Source organism: Leopardus geoffroyi, chromosome C1 (assembly GCF_018350155.1).
Source record: "Leopardus geoffroyi isolate Oge1 chromosome C1, O.geoffroyi_Oge1_pat1.0, whole genome shotgun sequence".
NCBI lineage: Eukaryota > Metazoa > Chordata > Mammalia > Carnivora > Felidae > Leopardus > Leopardus geoffroyi.
The window spans coordinates 111,596,808-111,620,035 of NC_059328.1; the positions used below are offsets into that span (position 1 = coordinate 111,596,808).

At 51.6% G+C, this 23,228-nt stretch overlaps 1 protein-coding gene and 1 long non-coding RNA gene across 9 annotated transcripts; one reads left to right on the forward strand and one right to left on the reverse strand.

Moving 5' to 3' along the window:
- Nucleotides 1-1,486: 1,486 nt before the first annotated feature.
- PROC (protein C, inactivator of coagulation factors Va and VIIIa) lies at nt 1,487-12,191 on the reverse strand. Of its 8 annotated transcripts, XM_045479407.1 has the most exons (10): nt 12,060-12,187; nt 10,810-10,896; nt 10,057-10,179; nt 9,342-9,508; nt 8,066-8,090; nt 7,813-7,950; nt 7,498-7,632; nt 4,351-4,490; nt 3,299-3,416; nt 1,488-2,142 (listed from the first exon to the last, which is right to left on the reverse strand). In XM_045479407.1, exons 1-10 carry the CDS (start codon nt 12,103-12,105, stop codon nt 1,565-1,567), a joined length of 1,557 nt encoding a protein of 518 aa, XP_045335363.1. In that variant the 5' UTR covers nt 12,106-12,187; the 3' UTR covers nt 1,488-1,564. The 8 variants fall into 8 exon arrangements, with proteins under 8 accessions (XP_045335360.1, XP_045335363.1, XP_045335361.1 ...); XM_045479404.1 differs by having other exon boundaries at nt 1,487-2,142; nt 7,498-7,950; XM_045479405.1 differs by having other exon boundaries at nt 7,498-7,950; nt 10,810-10,900; nt 12,060-12,191.
- Nucleotides 10,092-23,107, forward strand: LOC123598763. Its single transcript, XR_006712772.1, has 3 exons — nt 10,092-10,207; nt 20,776-21,350; nt 22,955-23,107. It is a non-coding gene; the product is annotated as an uncharacterized LOC123598763 (long non-coding RNA).
- The last annotated feature ends 121 nt before the right edge of the window (nt 23,108-23,228 follow it).

Genomic DNA, 23,228 nt, shown 5'->3' on the forward strand with positions numbered 1-23,228 from the left:
CTGCATCTGTTAGGAGATGGATCCTGCAGGCCCCTTCTCAGGCACGCCTCCTGGGGTCTCTGGTCTATAATAAGCAGCTGTGGCTCTGACAAGCTGGGTATAACCACAAGTCAGGGCCTCCTTCACTATTGACTCACTTGTGCTGTCCTTTTTCAGATTGCTGGTCTTCATTGTCATTGGTACTGAGGCTCAGAACTAGGGCCTATCCAAGCAAAAATGGCCCTTAAAGGCCATCTGGTCCAGTGGCTTTCAACCCCAGCTACACTTTTAAATAAGCTGGGGAGTTTTTAAATTATCAATGTCAGGGTCCCCCACTCTAAATCAGTTAAACCAGAATCTCTGAGGGGGCGACTGGATGTTTGTAAAAATTCCCCAGGAGGCTCAAACGTACAGCCAGGATTGAGAACCATTTAATGTTGTCATTTAATCCCTTTATTTTACCGATGCCCAGAGAAGAGAATAGCTTGGCCACAGCTACACAGTTAGACTCATATGACTTTAGGCCAATTGTCTCAGCTTCGTCTCACCTCTGTCCCTCTTCGTCAAGTACATCCTTACTTATTTCTCTGTCTCATCCAGTTATGCCTATAAGGCTGGCTCAACACAGAGCCGCCTATTTACTGCTATTCATGCTCATGTGAATTTTTTTTTTTTTTTTTTTTGAGGGAGAGAAAGTGCACGCACACAAGTAGGGTAGAGGGGCAGAGGGGGAGAGAGAGAGAGAGAGAGAGAGAGAGAGAGAGGATCTTAAGCAGGCTCCACACTCAGTGCAGAGCCTGATACAGGGATGGATCCCATGACCCCGGGACCATGACCTGAACTGAAATAAAAAACCAGACACTCAACCAACTGAGCCACCCAGGTGCCCCTTTGCGAAATTGTTCTTAAACAGCTTCCTCAGCTGTGAGCTCATTCTGAGCTGAACCAACACCTTCTGAGTCTCTGGCTACTTCCCCCACTGGGCTGATAATGGCCTCCATACCCAGCAAGTGCTCAACACAGCTGCCCTCCAAGAACAGTGGAGAACACACAGGGGCACAGGGGGGTTGGGAGTCAGGCCTAGATCTGAATCCTGATTCCACCATGTAACCTCTCCTAAACTTCAGTTTTCCCCTCTGTAATATGAGCTTAAAACCTCTACCTTCATTGTTGGGTGTACTGTAAAGCTCTGACTTCTAGATCTCTGCTTTGTGCAGTCTCCTTCCAAGGCCCTGGGAGGGGCTCCCACCGTTTTATGGTCACATTTTTTATTCTTTTTCATAAAGAGAGCTCCTCCCCCAAATGTTATCAGCCTCAGACCCCACCAAATTTGGCTCAGCTCTTCCCCACCCCACAGAGCTGAAAAAGACTGTTCATAAAGTGTGGGACATGCAGTAGATGTTCCACAAATGTTACTTCCTTCAGAACAGCCCAGAAAAGGGATGCAAAGAGAGACAGAACTATAGCTGGTGTGCTTGTTACATGTCCCCTTTAATGTCTCAACTGTTGCATTCAGCCATCCAGCCCCCCCACCCACCCCGTTCCACGAGTGGCCTCTGGGCTCCAGACACAAGCCTGAGGGAAGCTAAGGCACCTGGCCCTCGAGCGAGGCCTCCTCAGCTCTAATGTGGCTGTGGATCCAGTCAAGGTAGCGGCTGACTTTAGTGTAAACGCCATAATTGTGGAGGCGCCCACAGCCCTCGCCCCAGCTCACCAAGCCCACCAGGAACGAGGTGCCGCGGAAGGATGCAACCATAGGCCCCCCACTGTCGCCCTCACAGGCATCCTGTGAGTCCCCAAGGATGCCCGCGCACAGCATGTTCTCAGAGATCATGTTGTGCATGGCATTGATGCACTCGTTTTGAGGGACCACGGGGACCTTGATGAAGTTGAGGACGAAGGTGCGGTTTCTCTTGGCCTCGCTGCGATGGCCCCAGCCAGTCACCACCGTCTCCTGGCCAGCCTGGGTGAGCTCGCGCTCTGCAAGGCCACTGTCAGGGAGGCAGATGGGCACGATGGTCTGTGAGAGGATGGCGGGCTGGGCCAGGCGGAGCAGTGCGATGTCATTGTCTGAGGTGCTTCTGCTGTAGTTGGGATGCATGAGGACCTCCTTGATGTCCAGGTCCAACTCCCACTTCTCCCTGCGCCGCAGGTCATACTCCCCTATGGGGCAAGGGGGGCAGTTGGAGTGGTTGGGGGCAGCACCAGGGTCCACAGCTGGAGCGGACGTCACGCATCCCAGGCACTGCCATGGGCACCACAAATCTCACATCCCTGCCAGGTGTCGTCTTAAAGGGGTGGAAGGCTGGTTGGAATTGAGGCCTCACTCGATGGGGCAGGGAGGCCTGGCGGCCGTGGGCAGTGAGCAGGGAGGCCAGGGACACAGAGAGGAGCCACAAAGGGTGTGTGGAGCTACTGTGGTGCAGAGACATGCCTCTCCTGCCAGCACTGCCGGCCTGAGAGCAACGCAGCGACAAGCAACTGGGGGGGAGCTGACAGGGCAAGAACAGCAAGACACAAGGCCCAGAGGGAAGAACCAACAGGACACAGGCTCTGCTGGGGAAGAAAGATCGGATCACACACCAGAGACAAGATCCTCCCCAGCAAGGCTGATGGCTCCTGGAGGGGCAGGGGCAGGGGAGTTGGAGATTCTAAGCCCAGGGCCACTGGAGGCCACTGGCCATTGGTTGTGTGGCAGATTATTGCAGGGAATGTGAATTGGTCATTCTCAATACAGCTTTTCCTTCTTTTTTCCGCATGGACAGTGGAGAGCCCCTTCAGAAACTGGTACAGAGTGGGGCCCAGAGTCAGGGCCCTGGGGACCACTGCAGCTGCCTTGCTGTGGCAGATGCCAGAGTCTCTGCCACTCAGCTCCATCAGCTTATCAGTCTGTGTGAAGCATGGCCCTGGAGCCAGGCCATGTAGATCCCTTGTGGGTGTCTGTACCCGACAGCACTGGACGTCCACACAGCCTGCTCCATGTGAGTGGGAGTGAAGAGGCGTGTGTGTGTGTGTGTGTGTGTGTGTGTGAGACGCCCCCCCTCACTTTGCAAACACATGTGTGTAAGCACCTGGGCACCAGATTTGAAGAGAATCCCCACCTGCCATATACCAGGTGTCACTGCGTCTCAAATCCCACCAGGGGAGTGGCTTGGTCAGGGGAGCACTGAGGTCTCTTCTCCCCAGACACCTTCCGTGGAGCTCAAGCAGCCTCTTGTTCAAGCACCCCAAGGATCAGGGTCCCCAAACCTGGCCAGGCTGCTGGCACCACCCCTCCTGGAGGCCTCCGAGGCCCCTCCTGCCCAGCCCCAGTCCGTACCGAGCCTGACCATGAGCTTCTTAGAGTCCTCCATGCAGTGGGCCGCTGTCAGCACCCAGGACGTGTGGATGAGCACCGCCCCACAGGCCAGCTTCTTCTTTGAGTCCAGCAGGATCACCTGGAATGGGAGTGGGCAGTGACATCACCACAACTACCCCTGACAGCTCCAGGCCAGGGCCCATGGCGCGCAGCACAGCCGTGGTTCTCAAGCCTGAGGTGCTGGCTGCAAAAGTGGATCTTCCCTGTTCCCTGGTCACACAGGCACAGACCCACGGCCCTTTGCTGGCATTTTCTATTTCTGCCTGTTTTACAGAGTTGGCCTGTTGTAGGGCCTCTCCCCGCCTTTGCCCATGCTGTTGCTGTAGTTATTCTCCACAGCACCCAGAGAGTTCTACTCACCCTTGGGGCTCAGGCTGGGACTCAAGTCCCCTGAGGAGCCTTTGAAGCCTGAATGGGGATCCCTTGGGGTTCCATCAGGTCCTGTCCCACTGGCCATCCTGGCTTTGGTCCCATTGAGTCGCTGTGTTTAGGAGCCTGACCCTCCCAGAATCTTTGAGCTCCCCAAGGCCTGCCAATCCCCTGCTTATTGATTTCTGTACCATCCAATGCCTGGGACCAAGTAAGTGTTAGCACCCATGGTGAGGCTGGAGCGGTATTCAGGGTCAACCATCCCTCCCACCTCTCTCCCAAGCAAAACACCTCTCTCACCTCTCCTCTCCCACCTCTCACCTCTCCAAGCAAAACACCCTGGGCCTCCGCCTAAAATGCCACTGGCAGTGCATTATCTTTCTGGCTCTTTACTAAAATGATGGCTTGCCTTCCTGTACGTCCACCACATGCCCCTGTGCTCAGCCCATCCGGCCCTGGCTGCTATCCCCCATCAAGTACCTCCAGCTATCCCCCCAGCTTTCCCTGAAATGGCTCCGCCATTAGCACAGCCCCCCATCCCAAGCGAAGGCAGCATTTCCCCTCCCCATCTGGGCATCCTGAGTGGGGGAACTCCCAGCAGGGGCTCTGTGATTCCTCACCCAAGAGGCTGCTTCTCCTCTCACCTGCCAGGGGCTCTCCCCCCATCCGGATAGCTTCCCATTGACGAGCCTTGGATCTATTTGGTCAGCTTGGCTTGTGTCACGTTTCACAGTCTTGCGCTTCTTCTCCATTCGCCTCCCTGGCCTCCCACAGGGGAACTTCACTGAAGTAGGGGAAGCTGGTGAGCTCCTGCCAGGTACTGCTCCCTGAGACTGCTCCCCCACCTTTGTCAACTTCCTGCCTGCAGCCTAGTTTGCCCCATTGTAGGGGTAAAGGCATATGTGATGCTTAGGGACCCAGTTACAGTAAATTGAAAATCCCCTCTGTTTGACTCTGGCAAGAGTCAGATCAAGCAGCATCACTACCCATCCGTGTGTCCTTGGTCAGGTTGTTAAACTTCTCAGAATTCCCAGGGCCACTGGGAGTAATCCCTGAGATACATAAGTAAAGTCTCATGCTGGGATGCCACCAAGCTCTTAACACAGGTAAGAGATTATGGGGAGGAAGTGGTGGGCGTTCCTGGAGAGCCCCCAAAGTAGCTCTGAGCACAGTCGAGAGGTCCTCTGCCAAGGGGAGAGAGCATGTGATGGAGCACGGAGGGCTGGGAGGGCTGCCAGAGTCTGCTCATGATGGACCATGCATGCCAGGCTGAGAGATTTAGACTTGTAGGAGCAATGGGCAACCATCAGCAGGGGGATTGCATAGTGGCAGAGAATGGAGACAGCAACAACAAAATTCCAGAAGCCAGACATAGTAGCTGACTTGGCTATCTGAGAAAGCAAAAATCTCAGCCAGTAATAGGGGATTCTAGGAGCTGACTGCTTTTATTACCAAACACCACCGCCCCCTGCCTCAGTGCTTCCGAATAACACAGTATAGGTAGGACTGCAGACAGAAATGCTGAGTTTGGAAAGGAAACTACTAAAGCCCTAGACCTCTGTGCCAACCCCCCAGTGGCTTGACTCTCTTCTCCAAGCCTGCAGAAGTCCATAGGGGTATTCTCTGCACAGGGGGAACCAGAGACTGTGCAGAGCCACAAGAAAGAGTGATGTGCAAGACTGACCAGAGGGAGTTACCCAGACATCTGCAGCTTCCCTGCTCCATTCCAGGGGGCTGGACTCTTCCCTGCTCTACTCCAGGGGGCTGGACAGCAGGCTGGACCCACCCAAACATGAACCTGGGGGATTCCTCTCAGGAAATGGCCTAAACACCTGAGGGGCTGGGCAGTAGGGATTCTGCCAGGTGACCTGGGCTTTCCAATGGCCTCACAGGAACACCCACAGGCCACCAGGTTCACCAGGCATTTCCTTGTAAGTTCCTGTGAATCTCTATTTCAAAATAAAAAGTGAGACATTTCTTCTAAGTAAATGGATTGGAATATAATGTTGTGGAGCACTCCCTGAAAGAACACAAAGTCAAAGAAATGGAAAATAGAAGGATAATAAAATGAAAAGAGCAACCCAGAGGAAAAAGACCTGAATACTAGGATGTCCAAAAAGAGAGAACAGAGAAAGCAGCAGGGAGATTATCAAAGAAATAACTAAGGAAATGTGCCCTGAGGCCGAAGATATGGGTGCACCTAGGGCACTGTAGGTCGAATGACACAAGACCCATGGTGAGGAGCAACCTGCTGGAATTCATTATACCAGTTGTAAAATTCTCACTTCCTTGTACATATACAAAGTTGATAAAATGTATAAGAAGGAGAAGCCAGAGGTATAAGGGGAAATGGGATGCCAGACTGGACAAGGTGTCTTTAGAAAATAAAGCCAGTGGGACCTCATCAAAATAAAAAGCTTCTGCACAGTAAAGGAAATAATCAGCAAAACTAAAAGGCAACTGACAGAATGGGAGAAGATATTTGCAAACAACATATCAGATAAAGGGTTAGTATCCAAAAATCTATAAAGAATTTATCAAACCCAACACCCAAAAAACAAATAACCCAGTGAAGAAATGGGCAAAAGACATGAATAGACACTTCTCCAAAGAAGACATCAGATGGCCAACCGACACATGAAACCATGCTCAACATCACTCATCATCAGGGAAATACAAATCAAAACCACAATGAGTTACCACCTCACACCTGTCAGAATGCTAACATTAACAACTCAGGAAACGACAGATGTTCATGAGGATGTGGAGAAAGGGGAACTCTTTTGCACTTCTGGTGGGAATGCAAACTGGTGCAGCCACTCTGGAAAACAGTATGGAGGTTCCTCAAAAAATTAGAACTACCCTATGACGCAGCCATTGCACTACTAGGTATTTATCCTAAGGATACAGGAGTGCTGTTTTGAAGCGGCACATGCACCCCAATGTTTATAGCAGCGCTATTGACAATAGCCAAAGTATGGAAAGAGTCCAAATATCCATCAATGGATGAATGGATAAAGAAGATGTGGTATATATACACAAAGGAGAATTACTCAACAATCAAAAAGAATGAAATCTTGCCATTTGCAACAACATGGATGGAATTAGAGGGTATTATGCTAAGCGAAATAAGTCAGAGAAAGACAAATATATGACTTCACTCTATGAGGACTTTAAGATACAAAACAGATGAACATAAGGGAAGGGAAGCAAAAATAATATAAAAAGAGGGAGGGGGACAAAACATAAGAGACTCTTAAATATGGAGAACAGAGGGTTACTGGAGGGGTTGTGGGAAGGGGGATGGGCTAAATGGGTAAGGGGCATTAAAGGAATCTACTCCTGAAATCATTGTTGCACTACCTGAAATCATTGTTGCACTATATGCTAAGTAACGTGGATGTAAATTAAAAAAATAAATTAAATTAAAAGAAAGAAAGAAAGAAAGGAAGAAAGAAAGAAAAAGAAAAAAAGAAAGAAAGGAAGGAAGGAAGGAAGGAAGGAAGGAAGAAAGAAAAAGAAAATAAAGCTAGCCGGAGTAGTGGAGGAAGATGCCAGAGGCCTGGCCCCCTACATCCGCTCACAGTTTGGGAGATGAGTGACTTATGGGCTCAAGGTGAGCAGGGGCACCTGGAGGGAGGCAGGTAAGTGAGGAAAAGAGCAGGTGGGGGCACCCCCCCAAATCTGGGACGGACCCCAGGACCGAGCACCCGGAGCATGGGTGGCGCATTTCCTCGCTGGCTCCCCCGAAGCCTCCCCGGGCCGCCCCCTCCCCGGGTTGGGGGGCTCACCCGTGGGCTCGCACTGCAGGTGGTCGTCCCCCAGCTTGTAGCCCGGCGCGCAGCTGCAGCGGCGCCTGCCCTCCTCCTCCAGGCAGTAGTGCGCGCAGCCGCCGTTGTCCAGCGAGCAGTTGGAGAAGCTCACCTCTGCGCGGACAAGGGAGGGAGCGCCGGGAGGGCACGGTGGCGCGGCGCGACCGGCCCCCCCCGCTCCGCGGGGCCCCCTCCCTTTTCCCGCCCCCAACCCCTCCCCGCCCCGCGGGGCCCGACCGCTTGCCCCTACCCCCGCCCCCCCTCCCCGCCCCCTACCGCGGCCGGCCCTCTCACCGTATAGGCAGAAGCGGCCCTCCCAGCCCGGGTCGCAGTCACAGCGGAAGGCGCTGATGCCGTCGATGCAATTGCCGTGCCCGCAACACGGGCTGTCGCACGGGTGATCGGGGGGTGGGGCCGCGCACTGGTCCTCGTCTGCGACACGGCGAAGGGGTGTCACTGGTGCCGCCAGCCCGTCCCCGTCCCTCCTGCGGCCCAAAGAACCCGAGGGGGCACGGGCACAGCGGCCTGGGATGGAGAGCGCACTCACCCATGTACTTGGCCCAGAAGGCCAGCTGTGGAGAGAAGGGGCAGCATGAGGGGCCGTCAGCCCGTGTGTGCCTGGGGAGCCCGCGGGTCCCCTCCTGGGTCCCACCCAGGTGGGGCAGGGGAGGGAAAGGCTTGTCGGGCCAGTGGCCAGCCAGGGTAGGGCCACACTCCTCCTTGCCTGCACCTCCTTTGCCATCTCCACCCCACCTCCCACTCACCCCACCCTACCCCCTTTGCGTCTGGAAGCCTGCTCTCTGGACTGTCTGCTACCACAACAGCCTCTGTAGGGGAAGGGACCCCAAATCCCTCACCAGGCTGCTCAGCCTCCTTCCTGCCCCCATCACTCGTTTAGGCTTTTCTGGACTTCTCATGCTCATGGTCTTTCCCTAAGCCAGCTTCTCAAAGTTGAGACCTTCTGGGTTAGATGCTGATTGCTGGTTCGGAAGGTCTGCTGGTCTAACCAAGTCCCTGCTGCTGCTGCTGGTCTGGGGCCACCACACCTGAGATCCACTGCAGGATGCCTAACACCAGCAGGCCCCTGCAGCAGTGGCTGTGCTCTGTGGGGCCTGGGAGATCTTAGGGTGAGGTGGGAGAGCCATGGGAGGGATGTGATCTGCTCAGATGGTGGCTGCAGAAAGTCCTTTGGGCGTCAGCTGAGGAAGCCATTTGGGAAAAGAGGCCGTGGGGATCTAGGCCACGAGGTAGCAGCCAAAGGGGCAGACCAGAGCTCCCCCTCAGCCTGGGAAGGCCCTACAGACAGCTCAGAAGGGGCCCCCTGGTGGCAGCACAACTCTTTGTCCTAGTAGTTAAAGTAGGCCCTTGGGGATGGAGGGGGTCTGAGTCCTGTATCAGAGAGCCACCTCTCTTACCAATCCATCCTTCTACCTTAGGGCCACCACAGAGCCCTGGGAGCCAGAGAGGACATGGGCTCTTCCCTCAGATCCCCTGAGCAATCAGATTTAGCCCCTTGAGAATTTGAACTGAGGCACAGAGCAAGTGCATGTGAACAGACATCAGAACAGACACCCTAATGGGCAGGTGCGTGGCTGGAAGCAGAGAAGGTGGCATTTTGGCTACAGAGAACAGGCGAGGCAGTAGTGGCCAGTGGCGAGTGGCCAGAGAGCGGGCTGAACTTCCTGCAGTGGGACTGTTGTCCCAGCCTAAGTCTTCCCCGACTCCCAAGAGGGCCTCAGCAATGGAGCCCCAGCTTGTTCATCCTGCAGGCCCCCGCCGGCCACCAGCCTACCCGCCCTTTTCAGCCAGCGCTGCAGCCTTACTGTGTCATCCACATTTTGGAAAATCTCCTGGGCCTCCTCCAAGTCACAGATCTCCTCCACGCACTCCCGCTCCAGGCTGCCGGCCCGGAGCTCCTCCAGGAAAGTGTTGGCTCGCTTGCGGATCCGCAGCACCCGGTGGGAGAGCTCTCTGCTGGAGAACACTGAGTCTGGTTTGGGAGGAGGGGGAGCTCACTTTGGTGGAGGGGCCTGAGGTGGGTGGGTGCTGGGGTAGGGGACGCACTGCAGGGAGCCCAGTGAAGCCAGGAGGGGTTTTGTCTCGGACCCTCCAGACTTAAGACCCCTTCTCCTCTGCCCTCTTCCTCCACAGGCAGCAGATGGCTGGCCTTGGAGGACAGAGGACTTCGCCACTTGTGTGCTGAGCCAGGCAGCCCTCCCTTGGGACCCAGCCTGAGCTCCATGTGTGACCTTGAGTGGGTGGCTTTGCCTTTCTAACCCTCAGTTTATTCATGCAAACATGAGGAATAATGGTGTCAGATGGCACAGGGCCTGACACAGAACTGAGCACCCAGTGCTACATACTGCTGTTATTACCAAGACTGCAAAGTTCAGTCGGTGGCATTGCTCTCTGAGTACCCCTGTGCAACCCTGTGTTGATGCTGTCCCTCCTCCCTCCCGGCTCCTCCTTGACCTCCCTAGCAGGGAGGAGCACTTCCCAGCCTTCCCCTCAGGCAGGCACCACTGGAGGACTGCAGACCTGTCTCCAGAGCTCTGAGAGGTGTCTGTTGGGGACAGCTGGGATGGAAGGACCAGGTCAGGGAAGTGAGGAAGAGAGGCCAGAGGGGCTGATGCAAAGGCCAGGAAAGGAAGGCATCAGAGTCTGGATAGAGAAGCCAAGTGGACCACAGGTGGGAGTGAACCCCAACCCCCCCCACCCCCGACCCAGGCAGATGAGCAGCTCAAGAACAGGCACAAATGCCAACAGTAGCTGGTGTGCCTGGGGCGAGGGCGACACTGGCAACTCATTCCCTCTCAGGCCTCAGGAGGTGCCCTGGTTTCCTCCTGTTGGCTGTGGGGGCTGAGGGAGGGGTGGGGCAGGGCTGTCACCTCTCAGGTCACTGCCTTGGAGGAGAGGCCGCCCTGCAGCTGGGTGGGGTGGTGGCCAGGCCTGGCTTTGGCTGTTGAGGGAGCAAGTACTTGGGTGGAGGGGAAAGGCCCCAGGGGACTCTGTGGCCTACTCCCAGGCTGGAGGAAGGAGCTTTGGGACATGACCCCCAGGGCTAACTGCGTCACAACAGTACTCTGCTGTCACAGCTCCCCCCCACACCCTGCAGCTTCCACCCGCCAGGGAGTAGCTGCTGGGTTCCAACAGCTGGCCTGCAGGGGACTGTCAGTCACTTCCTCCCCATGTGTGCCTCTCACCTCCCCATGAGGCCCAGAGGAGATGCTGTGTGGTGTGAGGGCCTGTGAAGACCTGGAGGGTCCCAGGGAGGGAGTAGCGTGGCCTTACCAGGAGGAGCTGGTGTGGCGGAAGTTCCCCAGATGGTCACCAACAGGAAGAGGCTTGAGAGTTGCCACATTCTGAAGTTGCTGACACCTGTCTGAGGAGGACTCCTGAGCTTCCAGAAGCCCCACCAGCCCTGCTCTGCCTGCTGGCCGGCCCCCCGAATGGCAGCTGAATGCAAAGACTGAGGCTGGGGTGGGGGGGTCCCTGTTCCCTAGACAGAGAACCACTGGCACCTCAGTGTCCTTGCCTATGTGGGGCCAAGGTCACAGCATTTCCCCAGAGTCTGAGGGATGAAGAGAAAAGGAAGAAAGGGCATGGAGTCCTGGGGAAGATCAAAGGTGACTCAGCACAAAAGGGCCACGGCAGCTGAGCCCAGAATGTTCCTGCCCTTCCTTGTCCTGTTCTTTGGTGAGGGTTAGGGGGTGGTGCCGTTGCTGATCTGATGGCCAGGCTAACATTTATTGGACATTCGTGGTGTTTTCCCAGCAATTGGTACATGGTTCAGAAGCCAGGCCACCAAGTCAGACCACTTGATTCAAATCCCAGCTCCGGGACAGCAATACTGGGCAGGATACCTAACTGCTCCTTGTCTCAGTTTCCTCATTTGTAAAATGGTTAGAAAAGCTGTCATTTCTGCCTTATTGGGGTTACTGTGAGAATTAAATACAATGCTCTAAAGACAGGGTTTGTACACAGCAAACGCTCAGTAAATATCGGCTTAGACGAATGAAGTAGCTTACTAAAAACCCGCAGCCAGGACACAGCAGAGCTAGGACCTGTCTCCAGGCCTAGAATCCTAGCCCCTGCCCCAAACTACCGGCTGCCCTACAAAGCCCCAGAAGTAGCCCTGCCAGCTGGAAACCTAGGAGGGAGCCCTCCACTGCCTCCAAGCCCCAGGGGTAGGCCTGCCTGCCCCATCTGCAACCTCCCCCACTCCCTAGATTTAGAGGTGGGGGTGAGGTGGGGGAGGACAGCTCCTGGGCTCCAAGCTGCCCCTGACGATGCCCTTCGTCCCTGGAGGCCCTCTGACGACTTCTCCTTGCCTCAGAGTCTGGGAAGAAGGCCCCTTGGAACTGTGGCACCCAGGCCTGAGGAATGCCAGCAAGCGCCCAGGCCGGCCTTGTGGCAGAGCCCTGATTTCCCATTAGTGCAAGCTCTAGCCAGCCTCTCGAACCCTGGCTGGAGGATTCAGACTTCACATCTGCCCATCCCTCCTCCACCCCCCTCACAGACCTGCCTCGAAGGGGACTTACTGGGGTGGGCCAGGGAGAAATTGCAAGGTCGCCGTCCTGCCGCCATGACAGTCTGGACCTCGAGTTAATCCATAACCGCAAATATTTGCTTGGCCCTCAGTGCTGAGGCCGCCCCCTCCACAGATAAACAAACAGGCTCCCAGCTCAGGATGGCCTGGTTTGCCCAAAGCCCACCTTTGTCCACCAATTGGTGCCAACCAGGAGGGAGGGAGCACTTGTCAAGCTGTCTCCAGATGTGGTCTCATTTTGGCCTCACAGTGGCTGCCTAAAGGAGGGACCTTGTCCTTATGTTGCAGATGGGGACATTTTTACCCAGATATATTGCAGTTTTCCCCAGACCAGCGCAATTGGTAATGATCCTATATTTCACCAAATCTAGGATGCCATTAACTGTAAGATGCACCTATTTTATGTGCTAGTATAAAAGGGGGAAAAAAGCACTGTCAATTACATAGTGATACACTATCCCGATTTCCAATTTTCGTGCTGAAAAGATAAGCCTCTCAGGGTCCCTACCATGTGAGTGCCAGGCACTGGGCTAGACCCTCAGCTCCAGTCACCCCTATAGCTGCCCCCTACAATGGCACATGGCTACTTTTATAATCTCTCCTTTGCAGATGAGGACACTCAGAAATCTCTTATTCGTTGCCCAAATTCACCAAGCTGCTAAGTGGCAGACCTGGAGTAGACTCAGGTCTTCCTGGCACCTCTTGGCTGCTTTTGTAAACAAGTGAGAAAAACAGACTGGGTCCCAGAAAGGCTGTTAGGATTCTGGGAAAGAGCCCTGGTGCTGGTCCTTAAGCCTTCCAACATTTATTAGGCATCTTGCTTCCCTGCATGCACCATAGGGGACATGCACCTATTTCTCCCATATCCAACTGGCTACCGGAGGACTTGACCACACCCCTCAAAGCTGGAGCCCCTGCAGGGGGCATGTGACCCTGCCCCTGTTGACCTCTGGGACTGCACAGGAAAGTCACCTGACCCGGGGGTCGATCAGTTTCTCTACCTCGGTCCCAGGAGTAGGGCCTCTGAACTCTCGTTCCACTGTGAGCACTGGCCTGGGCGTCCGTGTCTGGGCCTAAAGCAGAGGAAGCTGAGGAGGAGGAAGATACAGATGAGTGAGAGAGGCAGAGACAGGAGACCTTAGACACCCAGGAAGCTGAGGGAGCAGCAAGGCGAGGCCCCTACCTCCTGAGTGGGCACATCCTGGCTTTAGGCTCTTGAGGGTCCTCTCCTCTCCTAGGAAACCCCCCTCTTTCCTTAACTTCCCTTAAATTGACTGGGGCAGCTCTGGATCCTACCATGGGAGGCCACCTAGGCGGGTGCAGCACCATGCCTGGGCTGTGGGGCTACAAGCCCTCGTGCTGCCGACACAGCTGCTTGAGAAGGCAAAGAACGGGGTGAGGGGAAACCGGCACAAGTTGGGGTGGCCAGGGAAGGCTGCTGGAAGAGGTGGGGCTTCAGCTGGAGGTCACAGGACTGGCAGGACCCTGGTAATGGAGGAAGGGCCCTCAGGAGGAGAGGGAGAGGGGGCAAGGAGACAAACAGCAGGGGAGGTGCTGGCATGGGGAGGGGTGGAAGGGAGGGGGAGGAGGAGGAGGGAGTAGAACTTGGAAGGGAACCTGTGGGAGTGGAGAGCCAGTGGCCATGTGGGAGGGTCTGTGGCAGCTGCTTTGAGAAGGGGACACGTGGTCCTCAGGACTCAGCAGGAAGCACGGAGACCATATGCTTGACCACATGAGAGGGTGGAGCGCGCCCCGTCCTTGCTCTGGTGTCGCCCTTCTAAGTGCACACTGTTCTAGGCTCGCCTCTCCTCCACTCCGCTTCCTGCTGCCCCCCAGCGCCAGGCACAGTGGGTGTTCACTGAGACCCCCCCCTCCTTCCCTGCCCCACCAGACTCCTCACCTGCCACTTGTCCCCCCACCCCCGCCCCCCCGCCCCAGCTAGCGCAGACGGTCATTGCCGGGTGAAGCCTACCTAGGGCGCCCACGCTGGTCCTGAACGTGGATAAGGGCCCCTGCCTGCTGTGCTCACAGCCCCACCCACCCGGAGGCCCAAAGCCCTGGCTCCCGGGAGAGCCAAGGCAGCTGCGGTGGGACAAGTGAAGGATGCAGGGACCTGCGGAGGCCCCGAAGGCTGCCCAGAGAAGGGCAGGAGGTTCTTCACGCTTGTCCGCCTGCTGGGGCACCGCGGTGGGGGAGCCTGCGTCCTGGGCTCCTCGCTGGCTGGCAGCGCAGGGGACCCAGACGACCTCCCTGGAGGGGGGAGGGTCCCCACCATCAGCTAGTCCCTGAGTTGTGCTGGCTGAAAGGCCGCCATCACTTGAGGATTGCTGCCGCGAAGCCAGGGGTCAGTGCTCCAGGAAACCGGTTTCCATCCGGGCCGCTCCTCTGGTCCCGAGGGAGGGTCCAGGCCGCTGTTCCAAGGGGCCGCCTGGCCTGGCTTGGGGGGCACTGACGATTTGCCTTGTCGCTGCCGGGGTGTTCCTTCCCAGGTGTGAGTCACCCCTGTTGGCCCGAAGTCAGGCTGACTCCAGATGCCACAGCATCACAGCCGTGAATCAGAGAGCGAGGAAGGACCTCCATTGGCAGGGTATTCGCTGCATTTGTGAGGACACAGGCAGAGACATAGGAAGCAAAGGTGTGTGGGGCGGGGTAGGGGGGTGTGGCGCAAAACTATGAGATGGCCTCCAGCATGGTCATCCTCGGGGTCAGGTGCATACGGGTTTAAACTTCATCTTGGCTCCCTCAGCCTCAATTTCCACATCCGTAAAATGAGGCCAAGACTAGTGTGCACCTCAGGTGGTTGGTATGAGGATTGAATTAAATATTTTCTACAAGGTGGACAGAGACTTTGGTGATCAGTCAACACCAATGTCCTCTCTTGGCTCCCCCCAGTATCCTAGAGAGACAACGAGGTGTCATGTGAAGCTTGTGAGGATCAGAACCCTGGGGAAAGTGGGTGTCCCTGTTGATAAGTGCCTGTGAAGGTGTGCAGGAGGTGGGGCAGGAGAGGCAGGACAGGGGGAGGCAGGGACAGCTGCCCTGTGTGGGGCAGCTCAGCAGCGATGGGCTCAGAGCATCCAGAGGCCCCAATCTCCCCAGGGCTGGGCGTACTCTTCCAGAGCACTGGCTCTGACTCTCTGACCTGCATGGGTGGCAGAACCCAACCTGAGTTACCCCTCCTGACCAGAGGGGCGGGATGGAGGCTCATGGAACTGCTGCAGACTCTCGCCAGCTCCCCGGCATCTTATCCCTTCCCTCCTGCAGGAAAGCCTTGGAGCTGCTCAGGGCTCAGCCCAGGTCAGGCAGGGAAGAGAGAAACTGGACAGGCCCTGGGGAGCTCCCCTTTAACAAGTGGAGATGGACGGATGCAGCCTGATGTCAATGGCACAATGACTCACAGATTCTTTAAAAAAAAAAAAAAAAAGTTTGAGGAATAATTTTCATACAATAAAGTTAGCTTTTTATAATTTTTTTAAACATTTATTTATTTTTGAGAGAGAGACAGTGCAAGTGGGGAAGGGGCAAGGAGATGGGGAGACACAGAATCCGAAGCAGGCTCCAGGCTCTGAGCTGTCTGCACAGATCCCGGCAAAGGCCTTGACCTCATGAATCGCAAGATCATGACCTGAGCCGAAGTCGGTCGCTTAACCGACTGAACCTCCCAGGCACCCCCGTTCTGTTTGTTTTGACAAATGTATGTAATAGTGTAACCACCACAATTATGATATGGGACATTTCTGTCACCCTGAAAATTCCCCTGTGCCCCACCAGCAGCCTCTGGCAACCCCTGATCTGGACTCTGTTGTTTTTTTCTAGAATGGCATATAAATGGAGTCCTACAGTATGTAGACTTTATGACTGGCTTCTATCACTCAACATAAAATAAAGCTTTTGAGACTCTTCCATGTGGATATGGGTATCACTAGTTTCTGTAGCTGAGTAGTTTCCATTATATGGATATACCACAGTTGGTTACCCATTCACCACTTCTTGGCTATTATTTATTTTTCTTAATTTACATCCAAATTCGTTAGCATATAGTGCAACAATGATTTCAGGAGTAGATTCCTTAGTGATTTCTTAGCTATTATTAATAAAACTTCTAGAACATTCATGTAGAGGACTTAGTGTGGCTATGTTTGCGTTTTTCTTGGGCAAATATGTATAAATGGGACTGCTGAGTTATGTGTAAGTACATGTTTACTTTTACTAAAAAACAAAAACAGGAGCACCTGGGCGGCTCAGTTGGTTACGTTTGACTCTTGATTTCCGCTCAGGTCAGGATCTCCTAGTTTGTGAGTTCAAGCCCCGCGTTGGGCTCCACAGAGCCTGCTTGGGATCTTCTCTCTCTCTCTCCCTCTGCCCCTCCCTCCCATCTCTCTCAAGAATAAATAAATAAATTTAAAAAATAGTGTTAAATAAAGTGGCCATACCATTTCGTGTTCCCACAAGCAAAATATGAGTGTTCTAGTTGTTCTGCATCCTTCCCAGCACTTGGCGTGGTCAGCTTTTGGTTTAATTTTGTTATTTTTAGTCATTCTTCTGGTGTGTGGTAGTATTTCATTTCATTTCCCCGATCACTAATGATGCTAAGCATTAAAAAAAATAATTAAAAAAAAATAGCTTGCTGGGATTTTGAATGGATTGAGTTGATTCTATAGAACAATCCGGGGAGAAGAGACATCTTAAGAATGGTCTTCTGATCTATTAGTGTGGTATTTGTCCCCATTTACTTAGGTCTTTGTTAATTTCTCTCACCAGTGTTTGGTAGCTTTTAGCATATAGACCCTGAACATATTTTGTTAAATTTATCACTACTTATTTTGTGTTTTTAAAAATGCTATCATAAATGGCATTTTACATATTTCAATTTAAAACTGTGTGCTACTGGCATATAGAAATACAATTGATTATTTTTATTGAGACTTTGTTCAGTTTTATTGAGATAAAACTAACATATAACATTATATTAGATAAAGGCATACAATATGATTTAATATATGTATACATTGCAAAATGATCACCACAGTAAGTTTAGTTGACGTCCATCACCTCACATGGATATAATTTTTTTTCTTGTGATGAGAATTTTTTAAACCTACTGCCTTCGTGACTTTCATAAATACAATACAGAATGATTAGCTATGGTTACCATGTTGCACATTACATCCCCAGAACTTATTTATAGCTGGAAGTTTGTACCATTTGACCACTGTACCCCTCACCCCCACCTCTGGTAACCAATAATCTGTTTTTTTAATCTTTGAGTTCAGTTTTTTTAGATTCTACATGTAAGTGAGATCATACAGTATTTATCTTAGACTTATTTCCTGATTTGACAAGCATGTGCTGGGGTGACCAGCCATCCCAGTTTGTCTGGGACTGTCCCGATTTTAGCACCAGAAGTCCTACATCTGGTAAAGTCTTCCCTGGGATGAGAAAAGTCCCAGTTTTCAGTGACAGATACAGAAGGTTAGGGAAAAGGTACAAAATGCAAAGGTGACCACAAAAAAGAGGGGCTGAAGGTGATACTGGTTGTTGTACCAAATGGACCCAGGACTCCCCCAGTATCTGCTGCTGACGAGGACAACTGTGACCTCCGTGACCTGCAGTTAATGATCACGCATCACCTATTATCACACCACCCTGGTGATGACCTAAGTGCACTGTAACTGGGAGCACAGACATCCGCTCTGCCTGTGAGTTAACTATCATGCTGTGTATCTAGACAGTGCTAGTTTGATCTTGACGTGGTGAATATCGTGACCATATTTTTTTTTAAGAGTTCAGATAATGAAAATGAGAATGATTACAATATCAATGCCAGCATGAACCAGACTCACGGTTATTTGGAAAGCTAAGAGATTGTGTTATTTTAATGGCAGCTGGATAAGGGAGGTAAATCATCAAAAAGGGCATACTGCACCAAATGGAGAGAAAAATTTGGGAGTGAGCATGGTGGACAAAGGAATGTAAAAGATGATTCTTACAGGTCCTCAAGGAAACAGGCAAGTAATTCTAAATTAATCAAAAGAGGTTTTTTTGTTTTTTTTTTTGGGTTTTTTTGGTCTCCCCCAAAGACCTCAATTCTCAATTGAAAATAGTGGCTGCTTGGGGCACCTGGGTGGCTCAGTCGGTTGAGCATCCAACTCGTGGTTTCAGCTTAGGTCATGATCCCAGGGTTGTGGGATGGAGCCCTGGATCAGGCTCCGAGCTGAGAGTGGAGCCTGCTTGGGATTCTCTCTTTCTCTCCTCTGCCCCCTCTCCCCCTCAAATTAAAAAAAAAAAAAAAATAGTGGCTGCTGAATTAGCATGGGCGTACCATATGAATGAATATATTGCTCCTTTGATTGTTCTATGACACCGAGTAAAGTTACATTTCCTCATTCAGAGGCTGTACCTGAAATATCCTGTGGGTGAACCACAGATAAAATTTTGATAACAGATGTGTTGCCCCTTTACAGGGCAACAATCATGCTTTCCATAGTATACAGAGGACTGAGTCCAACCATGGCAATAAAGAAAGGTTCTCCTACCTCTTAAGCACTTTGATTTGAAAAGTGGAGTTTCAAATGGTCTTTTTGATTTCCGGAGAGATTTTAATGAAACTTCAGGAAAAAAATTTTTAAATGTTGATGATATACAAAGGAAGCACTGCTTCCCTGCACATTTGACAGTGCGAATGTCAATTTTTGCAAATTCTGTTCGGGCTATGAACCATTACCAAAGAAAATGAAAAGGTCTTATCTGCCGAATGTCTTGCACACATGGGTAAAGGAGTGTGGTTTGCTTCCTGTGATATTGAGTCTTTCCCAATGAAAGGTTTGGTTATTTCTCAGTTTCTTCAAAATATGCAAAAGCACTTAATGAGCTATTTGATGTTCTAGAAGTGGAAGGAGACAGTCTCCTTTACACATATGTGCCTATGAGAGGGCTGTCATCACCACCAGTCATGAAGAGATCTTAAAAAGTTAGGCTACTATCAAATCATATTTTCAAAGTGTAGGACAAGAAGAATGTCCTCTAATTTGAAAACATATTGAGAATGAGAATGGAGAAAAGGATTGCATTCAAGTGGAAATTTACAAATGGTTCTTTCCAAAACTGATGATCTTTGAAGAGGCCAGAAGGATCCTGAAAAAGGATGAACTGACAGCACCTGAGGTGTTCAATGTTCTGTGTAGGAAATAACAAAAACTCATGTAATAAAAAATGACTCAGTTTTGGGGAAGTAAAACAAAATGTCACTGGAAGAGGACAACCAAATTAAACAGGACTTTCTCACTTCTTTACTAAGACTGGAATTTGTAATCCAACTTTAATATCATAAGCTCAAATATCTCTGCTTTAAAACCATTTTCACACACAGAGAAGGAGAGAGAGATTACAAAATTACATTTTGTAATTGTATGACATGCAGGGTGCTTCAAAATGTTTAAAAAGGATGCAACTTTAGGTGTTGAATTTATTGATGCAAAGGGGCTGACAGAACAGCTGGTCTACAAAACCAGCCTACAGATACAAAGAGGATGGGCATTTTTGGAGAGCTGGAAGCTAATCCCTACAAGTCTAAAAACCTGCTGTTGTTAGTAAGATCTAAAGTATTCCATGCTCAAATGATTTCGTTGAGAGGGTAGGTACCTTGATGCCATCACACTGGGCTGACAGCACGCATTAGTGTAATGTGGGCTTAATAAACGCAGCACTACCAGTCAAAGCATATGATGTTTGGCCATACCTAGTTAGACCACTACATAAAAGAAGGGTTTCCTAAAGGCTGCGCAAGAAAACAGAAAGAGGTAAAAATATCCACTGCGTCATAGGACAGAAATATCATTGCTATTTTTAGTTAAATATTGGTAATATGTTTAATTAGTCCTACTGTACTTACATTCTCCTCTTAAAAAGTCTTACATGTATGTATCTTTTTTTTAATACTTTATTTTTGTCGAGTAGTTTTAGGTTCATAGCAAAATTGAAGGGAAAGTACAGAGATTTCCCATATACCCCCCCAACTCTCCACCCCCACTGCATAGCCTTCTTGCCCCCCCATCACCATCTCCACCAGAGTGTACATTTGTTAAACTAACGAACCTACCTTAACACATAATAATCAGCCAAAGTCCTTAGTTTACATTCGTGTTTCCTCTTGATGTGGTACATTCTAGGGGTTTGGACAAATGCATAATGACATGTGTCCATCGTTATAGTATCACACATGGTATTTCCACTGCCTGAAAATCATCTCTGCTTCATCTATTTCTCCCTGCCCCGCCCCCGACCCCACCCCCAACTCCTGGCAGGCGTTTTTTACTGTCTCCATACTTCTGCCTTTTGTAAATTATCATAGAAGAATGCCCTGGAATCATACCATATGCAGCCTTTTACATGTATGTATCTTAATACAAATTTTAAGTATCCAATAATGAGTTAAAATAAATTGCTGTATCAGAGAATAAAAACATTATATAACTATTTTTGTATTTCTCACAAAGTAGTCCTACTATTAATTGCCATTAATAATCCTATTGTTCTGTCTAAATAGCATTTATGTAACACAAAAGTAAATAATATAGGATATATCATTTCCAGTAAATACCGATTTTTCATGTTTCATATTTATGATTCTAATAAATGATTTCAAATAAGCTATTTTTCATATTTCTATGTTAAAGTAATACATACACACGTATAATTATTTTTTACAGATTATCACGGGTTGAGGAGTCTGGTACGGCTGGGCCCCAACGTGGCTCTCTGAAACTGTTCACGCGAACACACGTCCCACCTCCTCCTCGCCTGAGTTCCGTTTAACGCTAGGGATGCAGAGCCTACTAAGACCCGGCCGCCATCCCCAAGAGGCTCACAGTGGCGAGGAAGCCAGACCCATAACAGGCCGGCCGAGAGCCAGGCCGAAGGTGCCAGGACGGAGGTGGCCCAGGTAACTCGGCCCCAAAGAGGCCCTCTGGGAAGGCTGCCTGGAGGCGGCGGGGCCGGACCTCGGGTCGCGGGCGTGGGAAGAGCGGAGGAGCGCGGCACGCCGGCCTCTCCGGGCGGTAGGGCGGCCCGAACGGACTCGCGCGGCCGGGTCTCCCTCCCCGCCCCTGCCATCCCCGGGAGCCCCGGGTCCCCCGGACCATCCTATGCCGGGCTCCGCGCGGGTCGGAAGCCAAAGCCGGAAGGGCCGGTCCTGCGGCGGGGCGTCCTCTCCCGTCGCCAGCGCGGCCGCCGACCTCGTCGCCAGCAAGCGCGGGGCCCCGCCGCCCTCCCGCTGAGTCAGCCGGTGAGTCAGCGCCCCCTGACCGCGCCGCGTCTGGGCCGGGGTGAGGGCCGCAGGGCGGGGGCGGGGAGGGGAGGGAGGTAGAGAGGAGGCGGGGAGGAGGGCGGCGGGGACGGAGGGAGGGGGGAAGATGGAGGGGGGAGGAAGGTGGCGGGAGGGGAAGGGAGGAGAAGAGGATGGGGAGGAGGAAGGAGGGGGAAAGGGTGGAGGGAAGGAGGAAAGGAGGGAGAGAGGGAGGGGAGGAAGGGCAATGTCCAAAGCAAGGGTTCGCCACCTTTGGCCTACCGGCCAAATCTGGCCTGCCTTGTTCTCGTTCAGCTCAGTAACCAAGAATGGATTGTACATTTTGTTATTGTTGAAAAATACGACGAGATTAGTATTTTGTAACAAGTGAAAATTATATAAAATTCAAATGTCAAATTTCAGCGTCCATGAAAAGTTGTACTGGAACAGCAACAGTCATGTGTTACATCTGTCCATGACTGCTTTCAGGACATTGGTACTGGGCAATTTTGACAGACTGTATGGCCCCCAAAGCCTTAAGTGTTTACTAGGTCTACCTTTACACGCTTGCGGTCCACATTCCAGGGATGCTCAAGGCCCTGGCTCTTAATTAAGGCAACGCTGTCCTTGGAGAGCACATTCTGGGTCGGGGGTGGGGGATTCCCACCCTGGGGAGCCATTCCAGCCCTCTAAGCCTTACCCCAGTGTTTGTCCACCCAGCAGGAGAGCCTTTCACCAGCCTCAGGCCACCTTCTGTCAGCGCTGAACTTGCTGTGCCCTGGGGCAGGGGCCTCCTCCCTGCAGCCTGGGGACCCAGGATTCTTCTGCACAGTCTTTCAGAGCTCTACCCTATGTGGTGTGATGGGGTCCCCTGGGACCACATGCTTGCTTGGAGCTAAGCCTTGTGCTCCTGGTTACCCATTAACCAGCTTAGTCCTTACACAAAGTTTCAGGGAAGTCAGGCCTGCACATTTATTGCCTTGTTGCTCCCAGGAACTTTGACAAGCCCCATCACCTTCAGCCTGCTGCTGACTGTCTTGGTGATCCAGGTTCTGGCTTTAGGCCAGTTGTGGCTTAAGGCAGTGTTTTTGCAATTTTTTTTTTTTTTTTTTTAAACCTCCGTCGTCCTCAGTAAGAAATACATTTTACATTGCAGCAAAGTTTCACAAAAAGGTTAAGTTTCACCTACCCCCTATTACAGGTGATTACTCCTACCATCGTCTGTTCCTCTCTTCTGTTTTTTTACAAATGACGATCATCACGGGGTGCCTGGGTGGCACAGTCAGCCAAGTGTCCAACTCTTGATTTCGGCTCAGGTCATGATCATGCTGTTGGCGGGTTCAAGCCCCACATCAGGCTCTGTGCTGACAGAGCAAAGCCTGCTTGGGATTCTGTCTCCTGTCTCCCTCTCTCTCTCTCTCTGCCCCTCCCCTGCTTTCTCTCTTTCTCTCTCAAAAATAAATAAACATTTAAATAATAAATTAAAAAATAAAAATGAGCATGAAACACTAAACTGATTTTATGACTCACTCACAGGATGCAAGCTGCAATACGAAAGATGTGTTTGATGGTATCCAGACATAGCCGTCTTTTCTCTTTTTCAGCACAAAGCACAGCAGCAGAAAAGGCCTCCTTCACCTGTTGGCAGAGGCTTCCTGGCTCTCAGTCTCCATGACTCCCCTAGATGCCCTTGACCTAAGAGAGAGCCCTCAACTTCCATTTATTGAACAATAAATACACATATCTGTTTGTTTCTACCTGACGTGCATTTACCTGGGGGTGGGAGAGGAGGGGAGGAATTGGGGACAAGGACTTACTCTTCACTCTACCTAAGTGCTGTTTGAATTCTGTCACATACATATTAATTTAAATTTTTTA